The 22,963-nt window shown below is 41.1% G+C and overlaps 2 protein-coding genes across 2 annotated transcripts in view; one reads left to right on the forward strand and one right to left on the reverse strand.

The window, feature by feature from the left end:
- The window catches only part of LOC129749089 (kinesin-like protein unc-104), a 212,100-nt gene that overhangs the window by 45,217 nt on the left and 143,920 nt on the right, over positions 1-22,963 (forward strand). The gene's annotated exons all lie outside the window — the stretch shown is intronic.
- LOC129742807 (uncharacterized) lies at positions 1,529-5,154 on the reverse strand. The gene is made up of 3 exons (XM_055734744.1): positions 4,920-5,154; positions 4,583-4,731; positions 1,529-4,495 (listed from the first exon to the last, which is right to left on the reverse strand). Exons 1-3 carry the CDS (start codon positions 5,152-5,154, stop codon positions 1,529-1,531), a joined length of 3,351 nt encoding a protein of 1,116 aa, XP_055590719.1.

Genomic DNA, 22,963 nt, shown 5'->3' on the forward strand with positions numbered 1-22,963 from the left:
GTGGCAACTGGAAATGTCAACGATCCACGACGGACGACGACGTGCTTGCAATCGTCGTCGGGTCGGGGGCCCAAAATTCGACGCATTTATCAACTGAAAAACCAACCCGGTCTAAAAATAAATTGATTCAACCCGAGGCTGGCCAAAGGCGGTGTGGTTTGCGTCTGTGTGCCCCCCCGATATTCTCATCCCCAATATGTCGGGCATCTTTTTTTTTGGCAAAGATTCCGTTCCGGAACCGATAATGTATACCGATTGGCGAACGGCTGCTACACTCTTCGGGGGTGGATGGCGAAAGCACTAGATGTAGAAGGCACTAGCAGTTGGGCGCCCACGCCGAAAAAAAAGAAACATACCGGTTTGTCCTATTTTTCCAGCTCAGCACTTAGCTCGTAATGTCCACTGATGTCTGTGTGCTGTAGTCTGCAGTTGAGTCGAAGAATTATAGACTCTTCTTTTTGTGCACGTAATTGAGGAACAAATTAACTACGAGATGGCTGACGTGGATGAAAGGTGTAATCAAATGTGGAAATGTATTAATAGTATTAGAAGGTATAGGTAGCTTCCTCTGTTGATTATTTCTTCTGCTTGAATAGGCTTTTACGCCTTTGATAAATCATTTCTAAATAAGTTAGTCTTAAGTTGTTGTAGGACCTACAATGGTAGTAGGGTTAAGTGCGGTAATTATGAACAAAGGGCAATTCCAAACAAACGCCGTACGCGCCATTATGGTCATTGTTTTCAAATTTTATATTTACTCCATATTTTTCGAGATACGGGGTAATTATGAACACTTGTTTTCTTAGTATTGATTGATAATTTAAATTTTAGCAAAATTTTGATAACCATTCAAATCTTAAAATTAAGCCTATAAACAATTGTTGTTCGGACGTCGGAATGGAAACACCAAATTTTAACAGCAATAAGCTTTAAAGCTAAAATATAATTGAGTTCATTATTGTAATTATTAGTTCAATAGAATGATCATTAACTAAGCCTACGTTTTAGTGTCCACAGTCTGTCAATCGGTAGTATAAACTGGCTTCAAAATTCCTGGGCAATGCTTGCGAGCTAAGTATGATATAGATTTGAGGTTAGGTGTATATCGAGCAAATTCTATTTGTAACTTACAAAGGTCTGATTTTGGTGGTATTTTGATTCCTGGGTGATATTTTCAACACTGCAAATAATGGTAATTCGCAATCCTACGCTCGCTTCGACTGGCTACAATTTCAATGCTGGTAAACGGATCAGTCACGCCGTTTCTGGGTTTGCCTGCACCTAAGTATTTTGATCAGGTATCATAATGTTAGCAGTTAACTCGAGTTTAAATGATGCTACTAACCGTTCTAAGGTAATCCCTATACGAATTTATCCTCACTAAAAAAGAACCTTACGACTTTTATCTAGTCCGGACTTATAATCAACTCAACTAATTCTCAATCTGCTACACAACAGTTCCACGTTCCTTCTACTCCGCGTGACAGACTTTTGTTATTGTAGGTATCAGTTTTGATATCGTCGTAAATCACTCCTTTATATCACACATTGGTTTTTTTAGCGGTACACTGTAAACTGCGTGAACATTCCCCTTCCCGTGGATTTCCGACGAATCTGGAACGTTGTCTCTCTGTAATGTCGTCCTCTCTGGAGCCACCTTAACGTCTAGCAATGCCAATTTCACTGCTGGTTTCCAACATTCTCCATTGATTGTTTTCACATACGCCTTTCGTACTTGTCCATCAGCGGCTTTCACGACGCTCAAGATGCGTCCTCGGAGCCATCCATTTCTTTTACTTTCATCTACCACCAGTACTAGATCTCCTGGCTCTAAGGGTTTCACCGGCGTGAACCATTTTGTTCTCCGGGTTATTGTGGGCAAATATTCACGAACCCTTCTGTTCCAGAACATATCTACCAAATTTCGGGCTAGTTTCCAACTGTCTCTAAGAATAGTTCCTTCCGGTTCAGCCAAACTGATTGGTTGAATGATGCCACGTTCGCCGTACATCAGAAAGTGGTTAGGAGTGAGCGCTTCAGAATTCACTGTTTCTAGAGGTATGTATGTGAGAGGCCTGGAGTTGACTATCGATTCTGCTTCCATAGCTACTGTCTCCAGAACCTCGTCGCAAGGGTTTTGAGGGTGTTTCGAAATCCTTTCCATGGCCACTTTGATTGATCGGACCATCCGCTCCCATGAACCTCCCATGTGAGGAGCAGCCGGTGGATTAAAATTCCAACGTGTGTTGGAGTTTGTGAACGTTACTGCGCAAGCTTGATGGATTTGCTGTAGCTGGATCATAAGGATATTATTCGCTTCCTGGAAATTGGTTCCATTGTCTGAGTAAATTTCTACGGGTGAACCTCTACGTGCGATGAAACGTCGAAATGCCAGAATACAAGAACTCGTTGTCAAACTGTGTGCTATCTCGAGGTGTACTGCTCGGATGGTTAAGCAGGTGAAAAGTACTACCCAACGTTTTACAAGGCTGCGACCTTGCTTGACCAACAGGGGACCGAAGTAATCCACGCCAACAAAGGAGAAAGGCTTGACAAATGGAGTAAGTCGAACTCGGGGAAGCGGGGCCATCATTGGCGGCCGTGGCTTAGCTTTCTCAACGATGCAAGTTGGACACTCTGCGCCGACCTTTCTGACCTGGTTTCGAAGTCCACGGATGAAGAACCTTTGACGCATCTCGTTGACTACAGTCTCGTTGTTTCCGTGTAAATAACGTCGATGATAGCTGTCAATAAGAAGTTTCGTGAGGCGGTGTTGTTGAGGTAGAATGATAGGATACTTAGCTTCGAATGGGGTATTAGGGGCAGCCCCAATTCTGCTGTTCATCCTTATCACTCCGTATTCGTCTAAGTAAGGTGAAAGCTTGTACAACGGACTTGACTTCGCCATTGCAGTTTGAATATTAGATTCTCGGCTCTGCTCGAGTGCAGCATATTCGTCTGGATACGCATCCACCTGCGCCTGGCGCCATAGAAGATTTTCTGCTGCTTCGTACTCGCCCGAAGTGAGCGGCCCAGATCTGAACGTTTTGCGGAATCTATTTACGGTTCGAATAACATATGCTGCTCGGCGAAGTAAAGGTCTCCACATGGAAAAAGCGTCGAGATTTATTACAGGATCTGCTGCTGTTGCTCCGTGATACAAAAACATTGCCCTAAGTTCTTCTTCCGTATGAATTGGTGGATTCAGTTGTTTCGGCCAATCAGTTTCAGGTTGTTTCAGGAAATCTGGTCCTGTGAACCACCAATTTTGAGCGGAGAAACTTGGTCCTAGTCCCCATTTTGTTGCCTCATCTGCCACATTGTGCTTGGACGGAACATAATGCCATTCGTCGACTCTTGTATGCGTTATAATTTCGCCTACCCTGACTGCTACATATTGATGAAACCGTCGACTATCTGATCTCAGCCACGCCAGTACCGTCATAGAATCGGACCACAGCACGCGTTTTTTTATTTCTAAATCTAGAGACGAGCTGATGTTTTGAGCTATGCGACTTCCGAGAACTGCAGCTTGGAGTTCAAGTCGAGGGATGGATAAAGGTTTCAATGGTGCTACCTTCGTTTTTGCCGTGACCATCGATACGTGAATTTGGTCCTCAATCATTGCGCGAAGATACGCCACAGCTGCATACGCAGCTTCGCTTGCGTCAACAAAAATGTGTAGTTGTAGGTCTTCTAGACTACCGATTTTAACACCACTAAAAAAGCATCTTGGAACTTCCACTGAACTTAGGTTTGGCAACAATTGACTCCATCTGATCCATTTATCCATTAGGTCGACAGGAATTTCTTCATCCCAATTTGATCCGAACTTCCATATTTCCTGCATCAGGATTTTCCCATGGACTACGTAATGTGCAACCAAACCTAATGGATCGAATAGGCGCATGATTGTTCTTAGAACCTGGCGCTTGGTCGGCGGATTATGGTAGTCATTAATCTGATTTTCGTCGTAAAACGTCGTGTTGAAAGAGAATATGTCATCCTTTGGCTTCCACAACATTCCCAAGACGCGTTCTGTTTTTTGATTTTCCAGACTAGATTCAAGGTTGAGGGATTTGTCCGAGGAACTTTGAACGACACCTAATTGTCGCAGGACTTCTGATGAGTTCGATAGGAAGTTTCTGATCTCGAACCCTCCTTTCTTATGTATGAATTTCACTTCGTGCACACGTTTTATTGCTTCTTCTAACGTGTCCAAACTTTCAAGGTAGTCGTCGACATAGTGTGAGTCGATGATGGCTTTTGCTGCCTCGGGGTACAGAGGGGCGAATTCTTCAGCGTTTTTATTTTTAACGTACTGCGCGATACAAGGTGAGCACGTCGCGCCAAATGTGGCTACGTCCATGACGTATATTTGTAGATCAGTATTGTTGTTGTAGCGAAACAGAAATCTTTGAGATTGTTTATCAGGCGCCCTGATTCGAACCTGGTGAAACATCTCTTTGATGTCTCCAGAGACTGCGACACTACGCTGTCGAAAACGCAATAATATTGTAGGTAGAGATGTCAGCATGTCCGGACCTTTAAGAAGCATGTCGTTGAAACAAACTCCACTAACCTTCGCTGATGCATCCCAAATTAAACGGATCTTTTCTGGTTTCTTAGGGTTTCTAACCACGCCAAGAGGTAAATGCCAGATTCTTTCCGGACAAGTGTTATTCTTTTCATCGTCAGTAGCAATGTGGGCATAACCCTTTTCGATATAATCTGTAATTTGATCATGAACAATTTTTTTAGCTGTGCGTCTTTGTCAAGACGTCTCTCTAGACCCAACAGTCTCTTTTTTGCCATGTAAAAGCTTTCAGGAAAACAGGGAAAATTGTACCTCCACAGCAAACTGGTCTCAAACCGATCACCGATCCTTTTGGTTGAATTTTTTAAAATTTGCAAAGCACGTTTATCGGATTCCGATTCTGCCGCACGTGATTCGCTCATATTTTGACTCTCAAAAAATTGGCCCATTTTGTGATGTAACTCTTCATTGCTTATGTCCTTTTCTACATGTATATTCAGCTGCTCAATTGTACTAGTATTAGATGCCTGTTTCCCATAAACACTCCATCCTAAACGTGTTTTAGTGGCCACAGGATCATTGCTACGACCCTCGCGAATTTTCAACGACGTTATCATTTTGACATGTTCTATACCGACTATCATCTTTGGTACAGCGTCAACGTAGCTTTGTAGTGGTAATCCTCTTAAATGTGGGTATGCTTTCTTCATTTCTTCGTACTGGAAGGACTGTCTCGGTAATTTTAGCTGCTCCACAGTTCTAACGTTGTTCAATCTAAATCGCGTTTTCAATTTTACCCCTCCTAGTGATAATGATATGCGTTGCGATCCCTTTTCCTCTCGGGAGATATTTCCCGTCCAACTGATATATAAAGAATCTTTTGGACCACTAATTCCTAGCTCTTTTGCTACTGATGTCTCCAGGAAGGTTGAGGTTGAACCATCATCTAGGAAAGCGAATATTTCGACGCTTTTGTTATTTTCCTCCACCACTACAGGGACATACCGAAATAGAGAGAATGAGGTGGTAAAATGATGGTTGTTATGTTCTACGTGAACATTTGACGTAGTGCTCAAATTTTTCGTCGTTGGGGGAATATGTAGGAGGTGGTGATGTCGGTGTCTACAACCGTCAGTACCACACTCTTTGCTTGATCGACAGGGCCATTTTTTGTGCCACGTAAGGCAGATGTAACAAAGTTTTTTTTTGTTTTGTTGCCTTCCATCTTCCATCCGAGTCCAACGCTTTGAATTGTTGACACTGGTTTATTTCATGGCCAACGTCAGAGCAATAGCCACATGCCCTTCTTTTATACTCCAGTGGTTTATTGCCCGAACGTTTCTCCTGCGAGGCCCTTTGGTTCGTTCCGTCTTCAATCGTAGAAATTCTTTCCAGAAACTCATCCTGTTTCTCCCCTTTTTCTTCTTCGTGGTGATAGTAAAGTTTCTGTCGGTTGCTTTTACTATGTTTGTCAACAACTGGAACAGCGACGTCAGCAGACACCGATACTAAATCGGACATATAGGTGCTGAACGTACGGAGGTTGGCGCCTGGAACTGTTCTTTTATACCGCGACCATTCGATCATCATTTGAGTCGGAAGTTTTTGAACCAATTCTTGAAGCAGCATTGGGTCAGACAGATAGTCATTCAACGAAGCAGCAGACATATGACTTACAGTGTTTTTCACCGCCAAACCGAAATTAATTATAGAGCGAAGATTATCTTCTTTTGGTGGTGGAGTGGCGCGAAGCTTTTGAATGATGGAATGCAATAGTATTTCTGGTTTACCATATAACATGTGTAAGGTTTCTATTATTTCCGGAACCAATTCCGGACTTAGTAAGCTGCTACTGATAGCTTCGCGAGCCTCACCCGTTAAACAACGCTGTAGTCGGGCTAGGTTCTCGGCGTTATTGAACCCACAAGATTCCGTAGTATTTCGAAAGGTAACAAAGAACAGTGGCCAATCTTGAGGGTTGCCCGAGAAATTCGGTAAATCTTTTGACATTACCTGTCGAGCTGCAAGCTGTCCTTTGGATGGTTCGAGAGTTTCTGCATTCTGTACCAAGTTCGCAGGGAAGCTATTTGGTTGAATTTTCCTTTTTTTCTACAGCGCCAGAATCGTACCTTAATGGTTCCGTGTTGATAGCTTCAACTATCCGAGGATTGATGTCGAATGCCGGATTCGGAAGAGTCCGTGCTGGGTTAACAAAACTACTAGGAATAGGTATTGCGTTCCTCGGATCTGTCATCCAGGTGACCCCATGGGACGTTGGGCATGATGAATTGTTCGATGAAGAGTACACATGAGTGCTGGCGTTCGACGACCAGTTGACTGTGTTCTTGGGGACCCATGGGTAACGAACGTTTTCCTCTTGTGGTGAGTAACAGATCTCGGATCTCCGAAATTGTGCCGCTGGCACGCTGCTCGTGATCGCACAGTCGTCTGAAATCGTAGTTAAGACCTGCGATCCACGTAAGTATTCACGGAAGACCGAATCCGACGATATACCCTGCGCTGGGCAAGGATTGTTCGATGAAATTTGGCTGTGATATACAGGGTCTTGCATCATATAGTCACTGTTCAATTCTGAACCTTTTACAGGTGCCTCTTTTTCTGACGATACTGCGACAGGTCGAATAGTATCTAATGCTGAGATACTGAGTGAATTCGAAGAGTTCAGGGATCCACTTCTTTCTTCCAATATTGTTGAGAGGAGTGCTCTTTCGTCGACGATCCTTTTCCAGCGTGGACCCCATGCACTAGATCCTGTCGAAATGGTTGGAGGTGGACAGGGATTTGGCACGGCCGTTGTTCTTGCTTTCGCCGACTCCATCCCGGTCAGTTCGGAAGATTTAAAAGCAAACGGGTTTGGTACGCTCACTCTAGGAACCAGACGTGATGCTGAAGAAGTTTGGACTTCTGTGTGTGAGATTTGTAAATTCGCCAAACTACCAATAAGGTCAGGAGATAAGGCAACAGTTTGAGCCCAGAAAGGTTGATTACCTTGTGGGGTTGAAGTAGAGGATGCGGGCAATTGGGTATCCTGAGGTGTGTCATTACACATGGCCGTGTAGGTATTTTGAGCCGAGACATTCTGAATGGCGAGCGCAGGGGGATTTGAAGTTATTATTTGCGGTGGGAATTCCCATTCTAGTATCCGGCCTACTTGCCGTCCTGCTGTGTTTATTCCTAACCACTCTTCTACTTTTTCCTGGCTCTGTCCACTTATTGAACCGCTCTTGCTACTCCGACTTCCTTCCGAATCTCTCAACAATACGTCATACTTTCGGTCAAGATAAGCTGCAGCTATTTGCCTTTTCTTTGCGACATAGTTTTTCCGCCTGGCCTGTTGGAATTCCTCTTCTTCTTCCAGGGCTTTGAGGGCCATTGCCTTTTCTTCTTCCAGCCTTAAAAGTTCCGTTTCCACACGGTTAGATTTCTGACTAGTACGCGATCCGACCTTCGATGACCCTTTCTCGCGAGGCGTTGTGTCCTTGTTTTTGTTGGGTTGGCATTTACTGCACTTCCATGATCGATCGGTAGCTTCGATAGAACTGCTGACCCCAGCGCAGTCGTAGTGGGCCCAGGCCGAACAATTATCACATCCTACCAGGTTATCTGCTGTGTCAGGCTTGCTGCACATAGCGCAGTTGTTTGCGACCGAGTCCGATTGTCCACATATCTCAGAAGCCGTGGTATCATTATTCCTACCGGTCATGTTGATTCCATAAAACCTTTAAAGATTTTGTTCGGACGTCGGAATGGAAACACCAAATTTTAACAGCAATAAGCTTTAAAGCTAAAATATAATTGAGTTCATTATTGTAATTATTAGTTCAATAGAATGATCATTAACTAAGCCTACGTTTTAGTGTCCACAGTCTGTCAATCGGTAGTATAAACTGGCTTCAAAATTCCTGGGCAATGCTTGCGAGCTAAGTATGATATAGATTTGAGGTTAGGTGTATATCGAGCAAATTCTATTTGTAACTTACAAAGGTCTGATTTTGGTGGTATTTTGATTCCTGGGTGATATTTTCAACACTGCAAATAATGGTAATTCGCAATCCTACGCTCGCTTCGACTGGCTACAATTTCAATGCTGGTAAACGGATCAGTCACGCCGTTTCTGGGTTTGCCTGCACCTAAGTATTTTGATCAGGTATCATAATGTTAGCAGTTAACTCGAGTTTAAATGATGCTACTAACCGTTCTAAGGTAATCCCTATACGAATTTATCCTCACTAAAAAAGAACCTTACGACTTTTATCTAGTCCGGACTTATAATCAACTCAACTAATTCTCAATCTGCTACACAACAGTTCCACGTTCCTTCTACTCCGCGTGACAGACTTTTGTTATTGTAGGTATCAGTTTTGATATCGTCGTAAATCACTCCTTTATATCACACATTGGTTTTGTTAGCGGTACACTGTAAACTGCGTGAACAATTGTGGATCTGTGATTATATAAAAATATGAAGCTGCACTGCACTGAAGCTACACTCTACACTGGCGATTGCTAGTTCCACCAGCGATCGTCGACCTCCGCTCAATTCGCAGATTGAGAATATTGAATAGCATCGTCGACTGTCGGCTTTGCAGTCGGCAATAAGTAAGGCTGGCAACAGACCGTCGTCCAAACAACCTTCTCCGAAGTGCCAAAATACCCTTCCAGCAGTTGAATGTGAACTCACACATGCTGACCGTAGCGTAACACCTTACTATGAGAGTAACCTTTTCGGTGATAAGCTGCATCTATGCGAATTTTCTTCACTTTCATTCGTTGATTTACGATAGTGCAACTTCCTCTCAATCAAAGCCTATTCCTAATTCATCTGTTAGTAGAAGGCCTCACAATCCGTGGTGGGACAGTCAGTGTTCCAAGCTTTTTATGGACAAATCGAAGGCATTCAAAGCCTTTCGAAAGCATGGAACTCTCAACAATTTCCAATTGTACTTTTCCTTTGAAAATCTGTTTAAAAACTGATAAAAGGGAAAAAAACAAGAATATTGGCGTTATTTTGTGGGAGGCCTTTCTCGTGAACCATCTTTAAGCACTTTGTGGAGAGTGGCACGAAGTATGCGTATTTCAACAAATGAAAGTAAAGAAAATTCGCATGGTTGGATTTTCAAATTTGCACGAAAAATTTGTCCTGATTCCACAAAAAATTATTCGGGAAGTATCTCCAGATAGGTGTGAGTTGGAATCCGGTTTTTTGATGGTAGAATTTTCACTTGCTCTTCTCTCTTCAGTGTTTCTAGACATAAAGGGAGCTTTTGATGCAGTCTGAATAGATGTTTTGTCAGACAAGTTGCACTCCCGAGGTCTGCCTCCTATATTGAACAACATCTTATACAGCTTGCTTTGTAAGAAACACTTAAACTTTGCTCATGGAAATATTGCAATAAGAAAAACTTCATACATGGGCTTACCCCAGGGTTCATGTTTGAGTCCTCTTTTGTATAACTTCTACGTTAGCGACACCGACACTTGTCTCTCTGAAGGCTGCACTTTAAGACAATTTACAGATGACGGCATAGTATCTGTAATAGGTAATACTGAGTCACATCTGCACAGACTTTTACAAGATACTTTGAACAGATTGTCTTCCTGGGCTTTGGGGCTTGGGATCGAGTTCTCTCCAGAGAAAACGGAGATGGTGGCAGGCATGCTCCCACTGAAGGATCGGTTCGGTTCTTCTGGTTTTCTCTAAGAAGCGTAGACCAGCTCAGCCAAAGCTTCAACTCCTAGGTAGAACGATCACTCAATCGAGGTGTTTTAAGTATCTTGGGGTTTGGTTTGATTCCAAGTGTACTTGGAGAGCTCATGTTGAATATTTGAAAGGAAAATACCAGCAAAGAATTAATTTTCTCCGATCAATCACTGGGCACCTGGTGGGGACCCCATCCTGAAGATCTCATAAAATTGTATCAAACAACGATCCTCTCAGTGATGGAGTATGGCAGTTTATGTTTTCAATCGGCTGCCAAAACACATCTCATTAAACTCGAGCGTATTCAGTACTGTTGTCTCCGAATTGCTTTGGGTTGTATGCCTTCTACGCATTATATGAGTCTCGAGGTTTTGGCAGGCATGCTCCCACTGAAGGATCGGTTCTATTCATTATCACTTCGGTTCCTCATCAGGTGTGAGGTCATGAACCCTTTGGTGATTGCAAATTTTGATCAGCTTCTTGTGCAAAATCTTCAATCAAGATATATGACCATATATCATGAATTCATGTCTATGCAGGTTAATACTTCGTCGTATTCTCCTATTCGTGTTTGTCACGACAATTCTTCTGTCCAGTTTGATTTGTTCATGCAGCATGAAACTCGTGGAATTCCTGAACAACATCGTTCTCTTATTGTTCCTAGGATTTTTGATGCAAAGTATGGACACGTCAATGCTGATAAATTGTACTTTACTGATGGATCCGTTATCGATGAATGTACCGGGTTTGGAGTGTTCAACCAAATTTCTTCCTTCAGTCTTCAATCTCCGTGCTCAGTTTATATCGCGGAGCTAGCAGCAATACATTGGGCACTATACTACAAAGCATCAAGACCCGCTGATCACTACTTTATTGTAACAGATAGCCTCAGCTCCGTTGAGGCTATTCGTTCAATAAGACCCGGGAAACACTCCCCATACTCAAGGTTGCCGAAAAAAATTCTGTGTTTTTTAGATAAAAAATTATGACTTTCTGTGATTTTGTCCAAAAATTCTGTGACGGTTTTCTGTGATGCTATTTATTTTAATTTCATTGAAAATTCATGATATATTGGTATTTTTTTAAAGATTTTATTTGGTAAAAATCAATTATTTATACCAATATTATAAAACTTTTTCAATTTAAGCAACAAAAAGCTTAACTTTACATTGACCCAAAAAATATAATTTCGGAAATCCATTCAAAACTCAAAAATTCTGTGACATCTGTGAATATTTCAAAATTCTGTGTTCTGTGACACAGATACTGTGATGAAAATTGGCTAAAAATTCTGTGAAATCACAAATTTTTCTGTGATTTCGGCATCCTTGCCCATACTTCCTCGAGAAGATATCGGTTGTGTTGAGTGCTTTATATAGACGTCGCTTTTTTATTACGTTTGTGTGGATTCCTTCACATTGCTCAGTGATAGACAATGAGAAGGCAGACTCATTGGCGAAAATGGGAGCTGTAGAAGGCGACATCTATCAGCAATAAATCGCTTTTAACCAGTGATTGAATTTTGCTGAGCATGAATTGATCAACCATCTCTCGCTCAACGCTTTACTCGGAAGCAAAGGTTGCTTTGAGGCAGCGAAAACGACAAAACCGATGATGTATACGCTCTCAACATGGCCCGCCTTCATGAAGCAATACACATTCGAGGCAGCGAATCCAAAAAACCAAACGAATGGCTCTCACTCATCTCCTGTTACATTCTTGAGGGAACCGAATTCAAAAGGCACAGCTAACCCGAGTCTCCTCGTTTGTGCCTGGATCGAATACCCGAGGTTTTTCTGCTATTGCTATTATTGCACAGCAACCGCACGGATGCAGTTAGTTTTTTCGTTTCTTTTCCTCCCCTCTCCTTTCTCCATACGCTGCGGGCCTATGCAACGCAATAAGTTCGGTTGTTGTCGTTGTTGCCTCAACCTTTGCGGCGAGGTTGAAGATGTTCTCCTCAACGACAGCTATCGGCTTGAGTCCATCAAATTCAATAACGTAAATGAGTATGTGTGCCTCGTCTTCTTCATGCATCATGTAGCAACCGAACGTTGAGAGAGTTCGTTCGGAGCAGCGAACGAATAGTGTCTCTCGGAGCAGATCCTCCTCATGGGGGAGGTTTGAATGAATGTATATGTATCGTCTCTTGTATTACTATACGAGGCCTCAAAGTGTGTATTTTAAATGCCTCTGGTGAGAAAATGGTTGAGGATTTCAATCACTGCTTTTAACGAATTCTACTTTTTAATTCGAAGAAATGCTCTTGTCAACTGGCAGCTAAAATGGAACGAAGATGAGTTGGGCCGGTGGCTCTATTCGACTATCCCAAAGGTAAGCCTTAAACCATGGTTCAATAGGTTGGACTTGAGTCGGGATTTTATTCGAATATTTTCCCGTCTCGTGTCCAATCATTGTTCTTTAAACGCGTTACTCTATCGTTTTAATCTTGCTGGCAGCAATTTATGTGGTTGACCACAACAGGTTACATGACATCGAGCATATAGTTTGGTCGTGTGAGGACTACCTTGTCGCCAGGGCGAATTTAATAGCCTACCTTCGGGCCCGAGGAAAACTACCCAATACCCCAGTGAGAGATGTATAAGCTGCGATAGACATTGATTACATGCTCGAAATCTATCTCTTTCTCAAAGCTATTGATCTCCGTTTATAACTACTACTTTCTTCTTCACTACACAGAAAAAAAATCTGAATCCTTAACAACACTGAAATTGAAAACCTGTATAATTACATGAAGAGGAACTCGATTTATTGATGTAAATTTACAAATTAAAAAAAGTTGAATCCTTAACAGCACTGAATTCGTATGACACAAATATTACTTGACACGGAACGCGATTATTTGATGTAAATTTACATCACATATTATGTAAATAAAAAGAAGCATCACATACGACGGAATTTTCAGTGCGAATTAAATATTACACGTCTTTAATATTTTACATGTCTTTAAATTTTACACGTCTTTTGATGTTTACAGACGTGGAATATTCAACTCGCTCTGAAAATCCCATCATATGTGATGCTTCGTTTTTGTTACATCATATGTGATGTAATGGAAATAGAAATTTCTTAAAATTACACGACATGGAATGTGATGAGGACATTGAATTTCAATTTAATAGGATCAGACAAATTTAAACAAAGTGTCAAGTCAAATCGTGCACCGAAAAGTATTTTTTAAGCAGTTTTAAGCGGTTCTGGAAGCAGCTCCAAGTTATTCAACTTTGGATCTGGTCTTTGAGAAAAAATAAAAGTGTGAATGTGACTCCTAATATAAAAAAATGTGAGATTAAAAAAATCATTGTCACCAAATGAAATAAACTAAATTAATTACAAAAAGGTTTTATTTTTATTATGACATGAGATAATTCCATTATTGAATCATAAATACCAATAAATAAAACAAAACAGATTCCAATTGGAAAGTTTTTCTTCCAATATTCAGTGGTTTTATAATTTACATCATTTTTATTTTACATGTTGCCATATTTTACAATATTTTTTATTTTACACGTTGCAACATTTCACTGGCGTGTAATTTCCAACTAGCACTGAAAACTCCGGCATATATGATGCTTCTTTTTATTAGCATCACATGTGATGTGATTTTACAGATTTTTTTCGTTGTGTGTATATCTAAATCTATCGAACTTTTTGAAATGTAATTACAAAAACCAGACATTGGCTCTTTAAAACCTACGGTACGAGCCATTTCAAATAAACGAATTGTAAAAAAAATGCTTTTTCGATGTCCAGCATAGCCATTACCGTAGTTTTGGAAACTTCTTTGGCTTGTTGAATAGTATTGGTGACTCTCTGGAGTTGATGGACTGTTGAGTGACCACGGCGAAACCCAAACTGTTCTGTAAGAAGGATGTTGTTTTCCTCGATGTGGTTGAGGAGCCTGGTGTAGATAACCTTTTCAAACAGTTTACTATTTGAAGAAAGGAGGCTGATTGATCTATAGCAAGACGGGCTTGTGGGATCTTTCCCAGGCTTTAGGATAGCAATTACTTTTGATAACTTTCAGGTCGACTGGTAAAAATTGTCGTCTGGAATTGTCGTCTAATACAACTTCTAAGTAATATAATTCGTTTCGTTTCTTCATCTAAAGGGGTAAACTTACTTGTCATTAGCGTAGTTGGAATATACCGATCTTCAGCTTCCTCGATGTTTTGTGAAAGTGCTCGCAGCACCCTATCGATGTCATCCTCTCTTTCTAGACAAATTTTCTCGTCTATCCACTATTCGACAAATCGCAGTAGCCTTGACCAATTAGCCCGGTGATAATTTCTCCTACGATTGTCGTAAGTTGAAGGTTTTGGTCTAGTTCAAAAACGACTGGAAGGTGGTCTGATGACAGTTTGACTAAAGCACACGCAGGAGAAAAGCCGTCGATGATGTTGGTAAGACGAATGGCAAGCGTAGAGCCGGCCCCGGTTGGGGAGAATAAGGTTGGTGATGCCGGATGTAACACAGAGAAGTGCCCAGCCTGTAGATCGTCAGCGAGTATGGCACCGTTTTTGTTGTTTCTGACGTTTCCACAGGAAGAGCGCCGAGCGTTCAAGTCAAATGATCAAACGATGAATTTGTTTCTTCGGCGAGAGAGTTTTTGGACATCGTTTTTTAATCTTGTTGAACTACCATCCGAGATTTTGCATTGAGACGGGCAATAAACCGCAACCACGATGATTGGCCCATCAGGAGACATCACTTCAATTCCAACTGCTCATAGATAGCTGGAATTCAGGCAACGCTTGGAATGCTATAGCCCTATTCCGGATGAAAATGGCTACGCCCCCTTTTTGAGCTACAGTACGATCAAATTTGATTTCGCTATGGTTTGGCAGGTTGAAGGAAACAGTTGTTTTAAGGTGCGTTTCTGTAAGCAGTGCGACATCTGTTCGGTTGTTTTGTAGAAATTCGGTGATTTCCAATTTTTGGTCGCCAGAGAGCGAGCATTCCAGTTAAGAAATTGGATGCTGAATGTTAAGCTGTACGAAAAACTGTATCATCTGCATCATCATTTTTAGCAGTTTGGCAACCAAAGATGCCAGCTGGGCGATTGATCCGAAGATCGTGAGTTTGGAATATTGAATGATTGGAACCATATGTTCGATTCGGGATTGAAGCCAGGAGGAAAAGCAGGAAGTTTTGTTTTCTTGGTTGATTGGGAAATGGTAGGGGCTTAAGATTAGGCACCATTCTTGTACGTGGGACCGGAAGTTCGGGGAATGTGTCCAGATCGATGAGTCCATGTTTCTTCTTCTTGAGTTGATGTGGCTGGTTACGCTTTGAGGTTTCCATCTTGTGCGCACCTCCGCAGTTGGCACATTTAAAGATGAAATCTTCGAAATTGCAATTTTCGATTAGGTGCTGTTCAGAGCGAACGTTGCATTTGGGTAGCATGAAACAGTTACGAGTGCCGTGGTCAAAATTCAGACAAAGCACTGCGTAACGCTCTGGGTCGATCCTTTGTACGCTTCCCACTTGACAATAACACTGTTGATTGATCGAATGGCTTGTAGGGCACCGAGTGGTAAAATGTACCAAATACAGACAGTCTCGGTAAGTTTGGGTTTGATTGCGTCGGTTCATTGGGTAAACCACCAGTGGTTGTAGTTTATATTTGTCACGAAGTTCCACTAATATTTCTTCAGACTTCATCCTAGGCAGCCCTCTGATCACTGTTTTAAAAGGCTTCTTAGCAGCTACATCGTGTGTGTAGAAGCCAATGCACAGTGGTGCAAAACATCAATCTAGCTGTACGAAATTAATAGCGCCCAGGGATGAAGAGATAGACATTCGGTGTCTTCAGCAACATTGTTCAGTTTTACATGGAGCATATTCTAGTATCAAAATTTTTGCCGAGGGGTCCACCATTAGCGAGATAAAAATGCTAACTTTTTTGTTTTTCAAATTAGGGCTTTGATGTCTTGGACAAAGTTGTTTATCTGATCAAAATACATAAGTTTGTTGAATATGTCAAAGTCCTATCACATCACCCTCAGAAGTTACAGTCAAAGTAAAAAAAATCTCATGAAAAAACAGTTTTTTGAACCTGACGCGTTGTAGATTGGATGAAATGGTTCGCTGTCTTTGAAACAAAGTTGTAACAAGCCACGATCTACAATTGTCTCATACATTATGATGGGTTTAAAAGTTGCTGAAGCTCTATAGAAAGCATTTAGTGTATTTTATTGGCAATTTTGGAAGGCTCCTCCATCAAAAAGTGCACATTTTCGCAATACCCCCTTTTTTGTGATTATTTTTGATGATAAACGGAACCATTTCCATTCGAAATTAGCGGGGAAATCGGTGGAACTAGTAGAGATTTGAATGATTGAAAATACACTTTTATATAAAAAATTACCTATTTTACCTATAGAAAAACCGTTGAAAACATTTAATTTATTAATAAACTGTTGCATTTTTCCTTTATATAGTTTGTTTTATTAAAAGACATTAAAAATCTTTTTTTTTTTTAATAATTTAAACTCCAAAAACATTAATGAAACTAATCTGTTAAATTTGGTAGAGCACTAAATAAGTATTTAATATCATATAAATGAATAATAGAACCGGTTTTGCCAGTACAATATAACTGCTTCTACCAAATTTAACAGATTAGTTCCATGATTTTTTTTGAGTTTAAATGATTTGAAAAATCGAATTTAAAGGTCTTTCAATAAAACAAACTATATAAAGGAAAACTGCAACAGTTTATTAATAAATTAAATGTTTTCAACGGTTTTTCTATAAGTAAAATAGGTAATTTTTATACAAAAAGTGTATTTTCAATCATTCAAGTCTCTACTAGTTCCACCGATTTCCCCGCTAATTTCAAATGGAAATAGTTCCGCTTATCATCAAAAATAATCACAAAAACGGGGGTATTGCGAAAATGTGCACTTTTCGATGGAAGAGCCTTCCAAAATTGCCAATAAAATACACTAAATGCTTTCTATAGAGCTTCAGCAACTTTTAAACCCATCATAATGTATGAGACAATTGTAGATCGTAGCTTGTTACAACTTTGTTTCAAAGACAGCGAACCATTTCATCCAATCTACAACGCGTCAGGTTCAAAAAACTGTTTTTTTATGAGATTTGTTTTACTTTGACTGTAACTTCTGAGGGTGATGTGATAGGACTTTGACATATTCAACAAACTTATGTATTTTGATTAGATAAACAATTTTGTCGAAGACATCAAAGCCCTAATTTGAAAAACAAAAAAGTTAGCATTTTTATCTCGCTATTGGTGGACCCCTCGGCAAAAATTTTGATACTAGAATATGCTCCATGTAAAACTGAACAATGTTGCTGAAGACACCGAATGTCTATCTCTTCATCCCTGGGCGCTATTAATTTCGTACAGCTAGATTGATGTTTTGCACCACTGTGCAATGTTAGCTTTGGAGAGGTACGAATTGGCTTTATTATACGTTTCACGGGTATTGGTGATAATTTTCGCTCCCATCCTAGTAAGCTCATACTCGGCAATGATGCCAGTCGCTTGCATTGATCGCTTGAGTTTGTCAATGGGGACGGGTTGAACGACCAATGGCGGCTACTTTTGTTTGAGCGGTTTTTGATTTTTCGACGAACCTTCGTCAAGGTGCACCTGGTCATCTTCTTCGTTCGACAGAATGGCAATCGATTCGAATTCCGATCAGATTCCGTGACACTTCCAATCAGGGGAACCCGTATAAGCATGGATGCATTAATGTTCCGCTTTCCCCTTTTCTCAATAGGGCTATCTGTTGAATCATTGGGATAGAGACTCTTCTTTTTCTTTCTCTTTCCTCCCATACTTCCACTGATTGTAACGGACTATTTAAAGTATCCGAACGGATCGCTTAAATAAAAGTAGCGCAATATAAAAGTGCCATCTCGTGGTGGGTTTTGTAAATCTCTTCTAGCAAACGCTAGAAACGGTCCTTCTGAAATAGCTTGGCGCGCGAATAGTCTTGGCTTAAGTTGACGGAAACGTTCCCTTAACCCGGTTGACCACCGTATGTATGAGTGGGAGCAGGATAGCATATCAAGAACAGACCTTTTGTCAAATAGGACTATGCCCTGACTGCCTTAAGGGAAACTTGCCTCGAGGACTTGATTGCGAAGCGCCAAACCGGATGGTAACCATTTTTGGAGTGCGATATCGTTACGTTATTTAATGAGCAAAAAGACTCTTAGACTTTTGATCAATTATAAGTTTGATTCCGTTTTGAGAATTTCGGACACTGTTTAATACATAAATAGTTTGTGAAAATCAGGTAGATTCGTGAAGTAAGTAGTTAAACAAGCTAGTTAACTTTTGAACCACGTGTAACCTATTGTAATGCCTAATAGTGATACAGGTGAAATAGCCGGTCATACAATCGGATCAGAATACGCTTGAGAATAGCGAGCGTTGTTGAGGTAAAAAGGTAAAAAAAAGGAGAAACATCGAAATTGTTTCACAGTTCTGATATAAATTGTACATGTAAACCGTTGACAGGAATCCCGCGTCAACGTGGGTGCGAGTCTGGGCTACCGACACGGCCAATACCAAAGCTCATCGATCTGCAGTGCTAGAGCAAACGCGGTGAAGGTCTCGGTTGTGGTCTGAGAAACCCCCGGGTCTTGAGAATCCTTCCTGCACAGGCTGTTTTCGTCGGTTGCATCAGTTGGTCGTTTACGTCACCATCCAAAACGACTACCCACCTACGCAATCGAGCTGCAACGAAAGGTAACCTCCAGCAGCGACACACACGGTTGTGGTTTGAGAGCCCCCGGTGTTGTTAAGCCTCCAACGCAGTACGTACCGACACCCTCTCAGTCGTTATCGCCAACCTCCGAGCGACTCTGGTATGTACAAAAACAAAACCATTTGTTCCTGAATGACGGCTGTTAGGTTTAGTTAATCCTTTGTAAAATTAGCGTAGAATCGTAAGGGAACCAGATAGGAGCTAATAGGAAACACAATAACAATAATAGAAAGTATTTTACCATAAAAGAACTTATGTTGGTTATCTCTCCTGTTCGGAATGCGCCTATTGGTTATGCAATCTACTTGAACGCAAGTCTACCTTGAGTACAACTTTCTTATTAGAAATTGAGGTTTTGAATCGGTAGTCCTACTACATTCTCTTACCTGTGAAAATCGTTCCAGGGTGGTGCTAAATTATTTACCCTGTTTGAGTAAGGCCTACTGTGGGCCAGAGTGAGATAAGTCAAACCATAAAACCCAACCCGCCTTGTTAAAGAGTTTCGGCCGGCATCCAATAAACTTGTGTCAGTAACCTTCCTTTCAGGAAGTGGCGCCCTAATTCAAGTTACTGACATTGTGGGCAAGACAAATCCGTTACATTTTGGCACCCAGCGTGGGGCCCGACAGGGTAAAGCTTAGAAAATTTTTTACTAGATAGTTTAGGAAAGTACTTAGGAGATAGGTCATTAGTAATATTTGGTTATTCTGATTGAAATACTCTTTTCTTTGGTTTATAAAAAAAACTATACTTCAACTTCAATTGAATTAAGCGATCTTTAGATATTTAACTGTTAATCAAAATTAATATTGCTAACTTTTAACCAATATACACCAGCTACAGTAACGAAAGTTATTTAAATTTTTCTTAATCACACCATGGAATTGTATCGTATAAACGCAACTGATCTTGAGGAGGAAGAGCTCGACTATGAGTTAATAATTCGTGGTCAGTCTTTAGTTGGTTCAGTCGAAACTCGTTACAGGATCCTCCGTAACATATTACGTTCAGAAACTCTGGAAGAAGCTCTCATGATTAAACACGTAGGAACCGAATTTGACTATGAGCAAATACCATACCAACTACAACAGTTGGGACGCATCCTTTCAAGCAACCCCCCAAAACACATACGAACTCGCTTACTCTCTCGATTAGTCCATTATCACATGAGAGTGACACGAGAGACCCCTAATGATTCAGTTCAACAGAAAAATTTGAAGCTCTTGTTAGATTTAATTTCCCGGCTCACGAGGGAATATTATCTAGCTGATTTTGACTGGGTAGTGAAACAGTTAAAAAGTAAAAATAAAGTGGGTTCGAATCATCGCTCAATGATAACCGATGACCGAAAAAATTCTACACCAGTCGAGGGAAACCACATTCAAAATCGGACCTTCGAATTTTTTGAAGGAGCCGAAGGAGGTGGGAGTATGATGACCTCTAATCAGCTACCTAAAGCTGAAGGACCAGACCCCGAAAACCCAAAACCCTATACTGGTACTATACCGAAAAAAATGATTTTTAAATCAATCGTCCATACGCTTAGCGAAGGCAGGTGGGCGGAGTTGGGAGTCTCTCGGGAAACATTATCCAAACCAGCGAAGACTAAGTTAGAATGGGTGAATGAATATCAAACGTTCGGGGAACATCCAAGTCAGTCTAAGTTACAATCTCAAACTAACCTTCCCCCTTCTCATAAACCAAGAAACGACGATGATCTAATTGAGATCTCTCGAGAGCCATCCTTGAACAGGTCTTGTGATGAGCCTAAAGATGTCCCTGCATATCCAGACTTAAATTGTATCCCAACTGATCAAGACGTTCGAACACAAAGTCCTTTCGTTAATCAAAACTGTTTTCCTAAAGTAAGTCCTCTGATGGCCAAAACGCCGTCTAATGAATTTGTTCATGTGTCCGAAATTGATGCATATGTAAAAGCATGTGTACGCGATCTTCTCACATCTGGAATCGATCAAAACCAATCGAAACTTGAAGAACTAGACATGGCCAGACAGTTCTCAAAAATTCATCTCCACAACACGAAGTACTCTGAACCGAAAGCTGAGTTCGATCAAGCAGATTTGAATACCCGAAAAACAGCTCGGTTTGATTTGACTCCTCCTTTGCAATTATCCGGGCACCAAGATCGATATAAAAATGCACCTGCATCAGTAAATCATTATTTACAACAATCAAATCCAAATACATATAACATGCCTTTTGCTAATCTTCCTTTCTCTTCGAATGAGCGCATGCGACAAACGTATCCCACACCAGTTGCGTCTGCGTATCACCGTCTGCCGCACCACGTGTGTAATATAATTGAAAAATGGCCTAAGTTTACGGGAGATAGTAATTTAGTACCTGTTACGGATTTTTTACGTCAGGTTGAGATATTGTGTCGATCGTATAGTATTCCAAAATCGGAGCTTAGAATGCATGCACACCTATTGTTTAAAGAAGGTGCATACACGTGGTTCACCACGTACGAGGAAAAATTTGACTCTTGGGACACTTTAGAGGCATATTTGAGGTGGAGATACGATAACCCTAATCGTGACCGTCAAATAAAAGAAGAGATGAGGAATCGGAAGCAACGCCCAAACGAACTTTTTAGTGCATACCTTAGCGACATGGAAATGTATGCCTCTCGTTTAAATCGAAAGTTGTCAGAGCAGGAGAAATTCGAATATATTGCCGAGAACATGAAACTATCTTACAAGCGCCGACTAGCACTAGAAAGAATCACATCAATTGAGCATTTAGCCCAAATGTGCTTCAAACTCGATTCAGTGGAAACTAATTTGTATCACACTGGAATTCCCAAACCTATTATCAATCAAATTAGCGAGGGAGAAATTGGCTTAGACGATTTCGAAGGACAAGAAGAAGAAGTGTTCATGCTTCCAAGTCGATTCGACAACAATCCTTCGAGGAATCCAAATCGTGAGCAAAGACCTTGGGCGAACAGAAATGATGGGACTAGGAAGTGCTGGAATTGCGGAAGCCCATCTCACATGTGGCGAGACTGTGCTACAGAGAAGCGGAAATTCTGCCATGTTTGTGGATATATGGATACTGTTGCTAGTACTTGTCCAAATCAGCATAATCTTGAAGCAGTTCGAGAGATTCAAAAAAAACGATTAGTTGAGGCTGGGTTAGGGAATCACTCAACTTCAAACAGTAATTCAAAGATTCCTGATAAACCGTTTCAATACTTCAACCAGATTTTTCGCGTTAGTTCCTCTTTTCACCGATGCCCTCACTTAAAAGTCCGCATACTTTCCGAAGACATTGAAGGTCTTGCTGATACCGGTGCAAGTATCTCCGTAATCAGTTCAATGGAATTGATAAAACGATTAGGTCTCGAAATTCATCCACTATCTCTTAAAATTTCAACTGCTGACGGAACCGCTTACAGTTGCTTAGGATACGTTAACATCCCCTATACATTTGCTTCGATCACGCACGTGATCCCAACGGTAGTCGTACCGGAGGTAGCCAAAGACCTCATATTGGGAATCGATTTCCTAGATAAATTTGGGTTTGCGCTTATCAGTCCAGATTCCGTTTGTAGATCACAGTCCAATCAACTAACTGAAAATTCTAACAACCACATTCACATGTTTCATGTGGAAACCCTAACTGACGATCACCTTGCTAAAACAGAGTTTCAATTAGAACCAATTTCCCCGCTTGTCGAACCTTCTTTTCAACCGGAAGTTGACGAAAGTCTTGAACTGCCGACTGTGGAACTTCCGAATGACACATTTCGACGGCCTGAAGAAATTGACACAGGTCATCAACTAAGTCCTGAGGAGCGAAATTCGTTGTTTAATGCGGTAATGAAGTTACCAGCGACTTACAACGGTCATTTTGGAAGAACGCACTTAGTGAAGCACGTGATTGAACTTCTGCCTGGATCAC

Source organism: Uranotaenia lowii, chromosome 2 (assembly GCF_029784155.1).
Source record: "Uranotaenia lowii strain MFRU-FL chromosome 2, ASM2978415v1, whole genome shotgun sequence".
NCBI classification, from domain to species: domain Eukaryota; kingdom Metazoa; phylum Arthropoda; class Insecta; order Diptera; family Culicidae; genus Uranotaenia; species Uranotaenia lowii.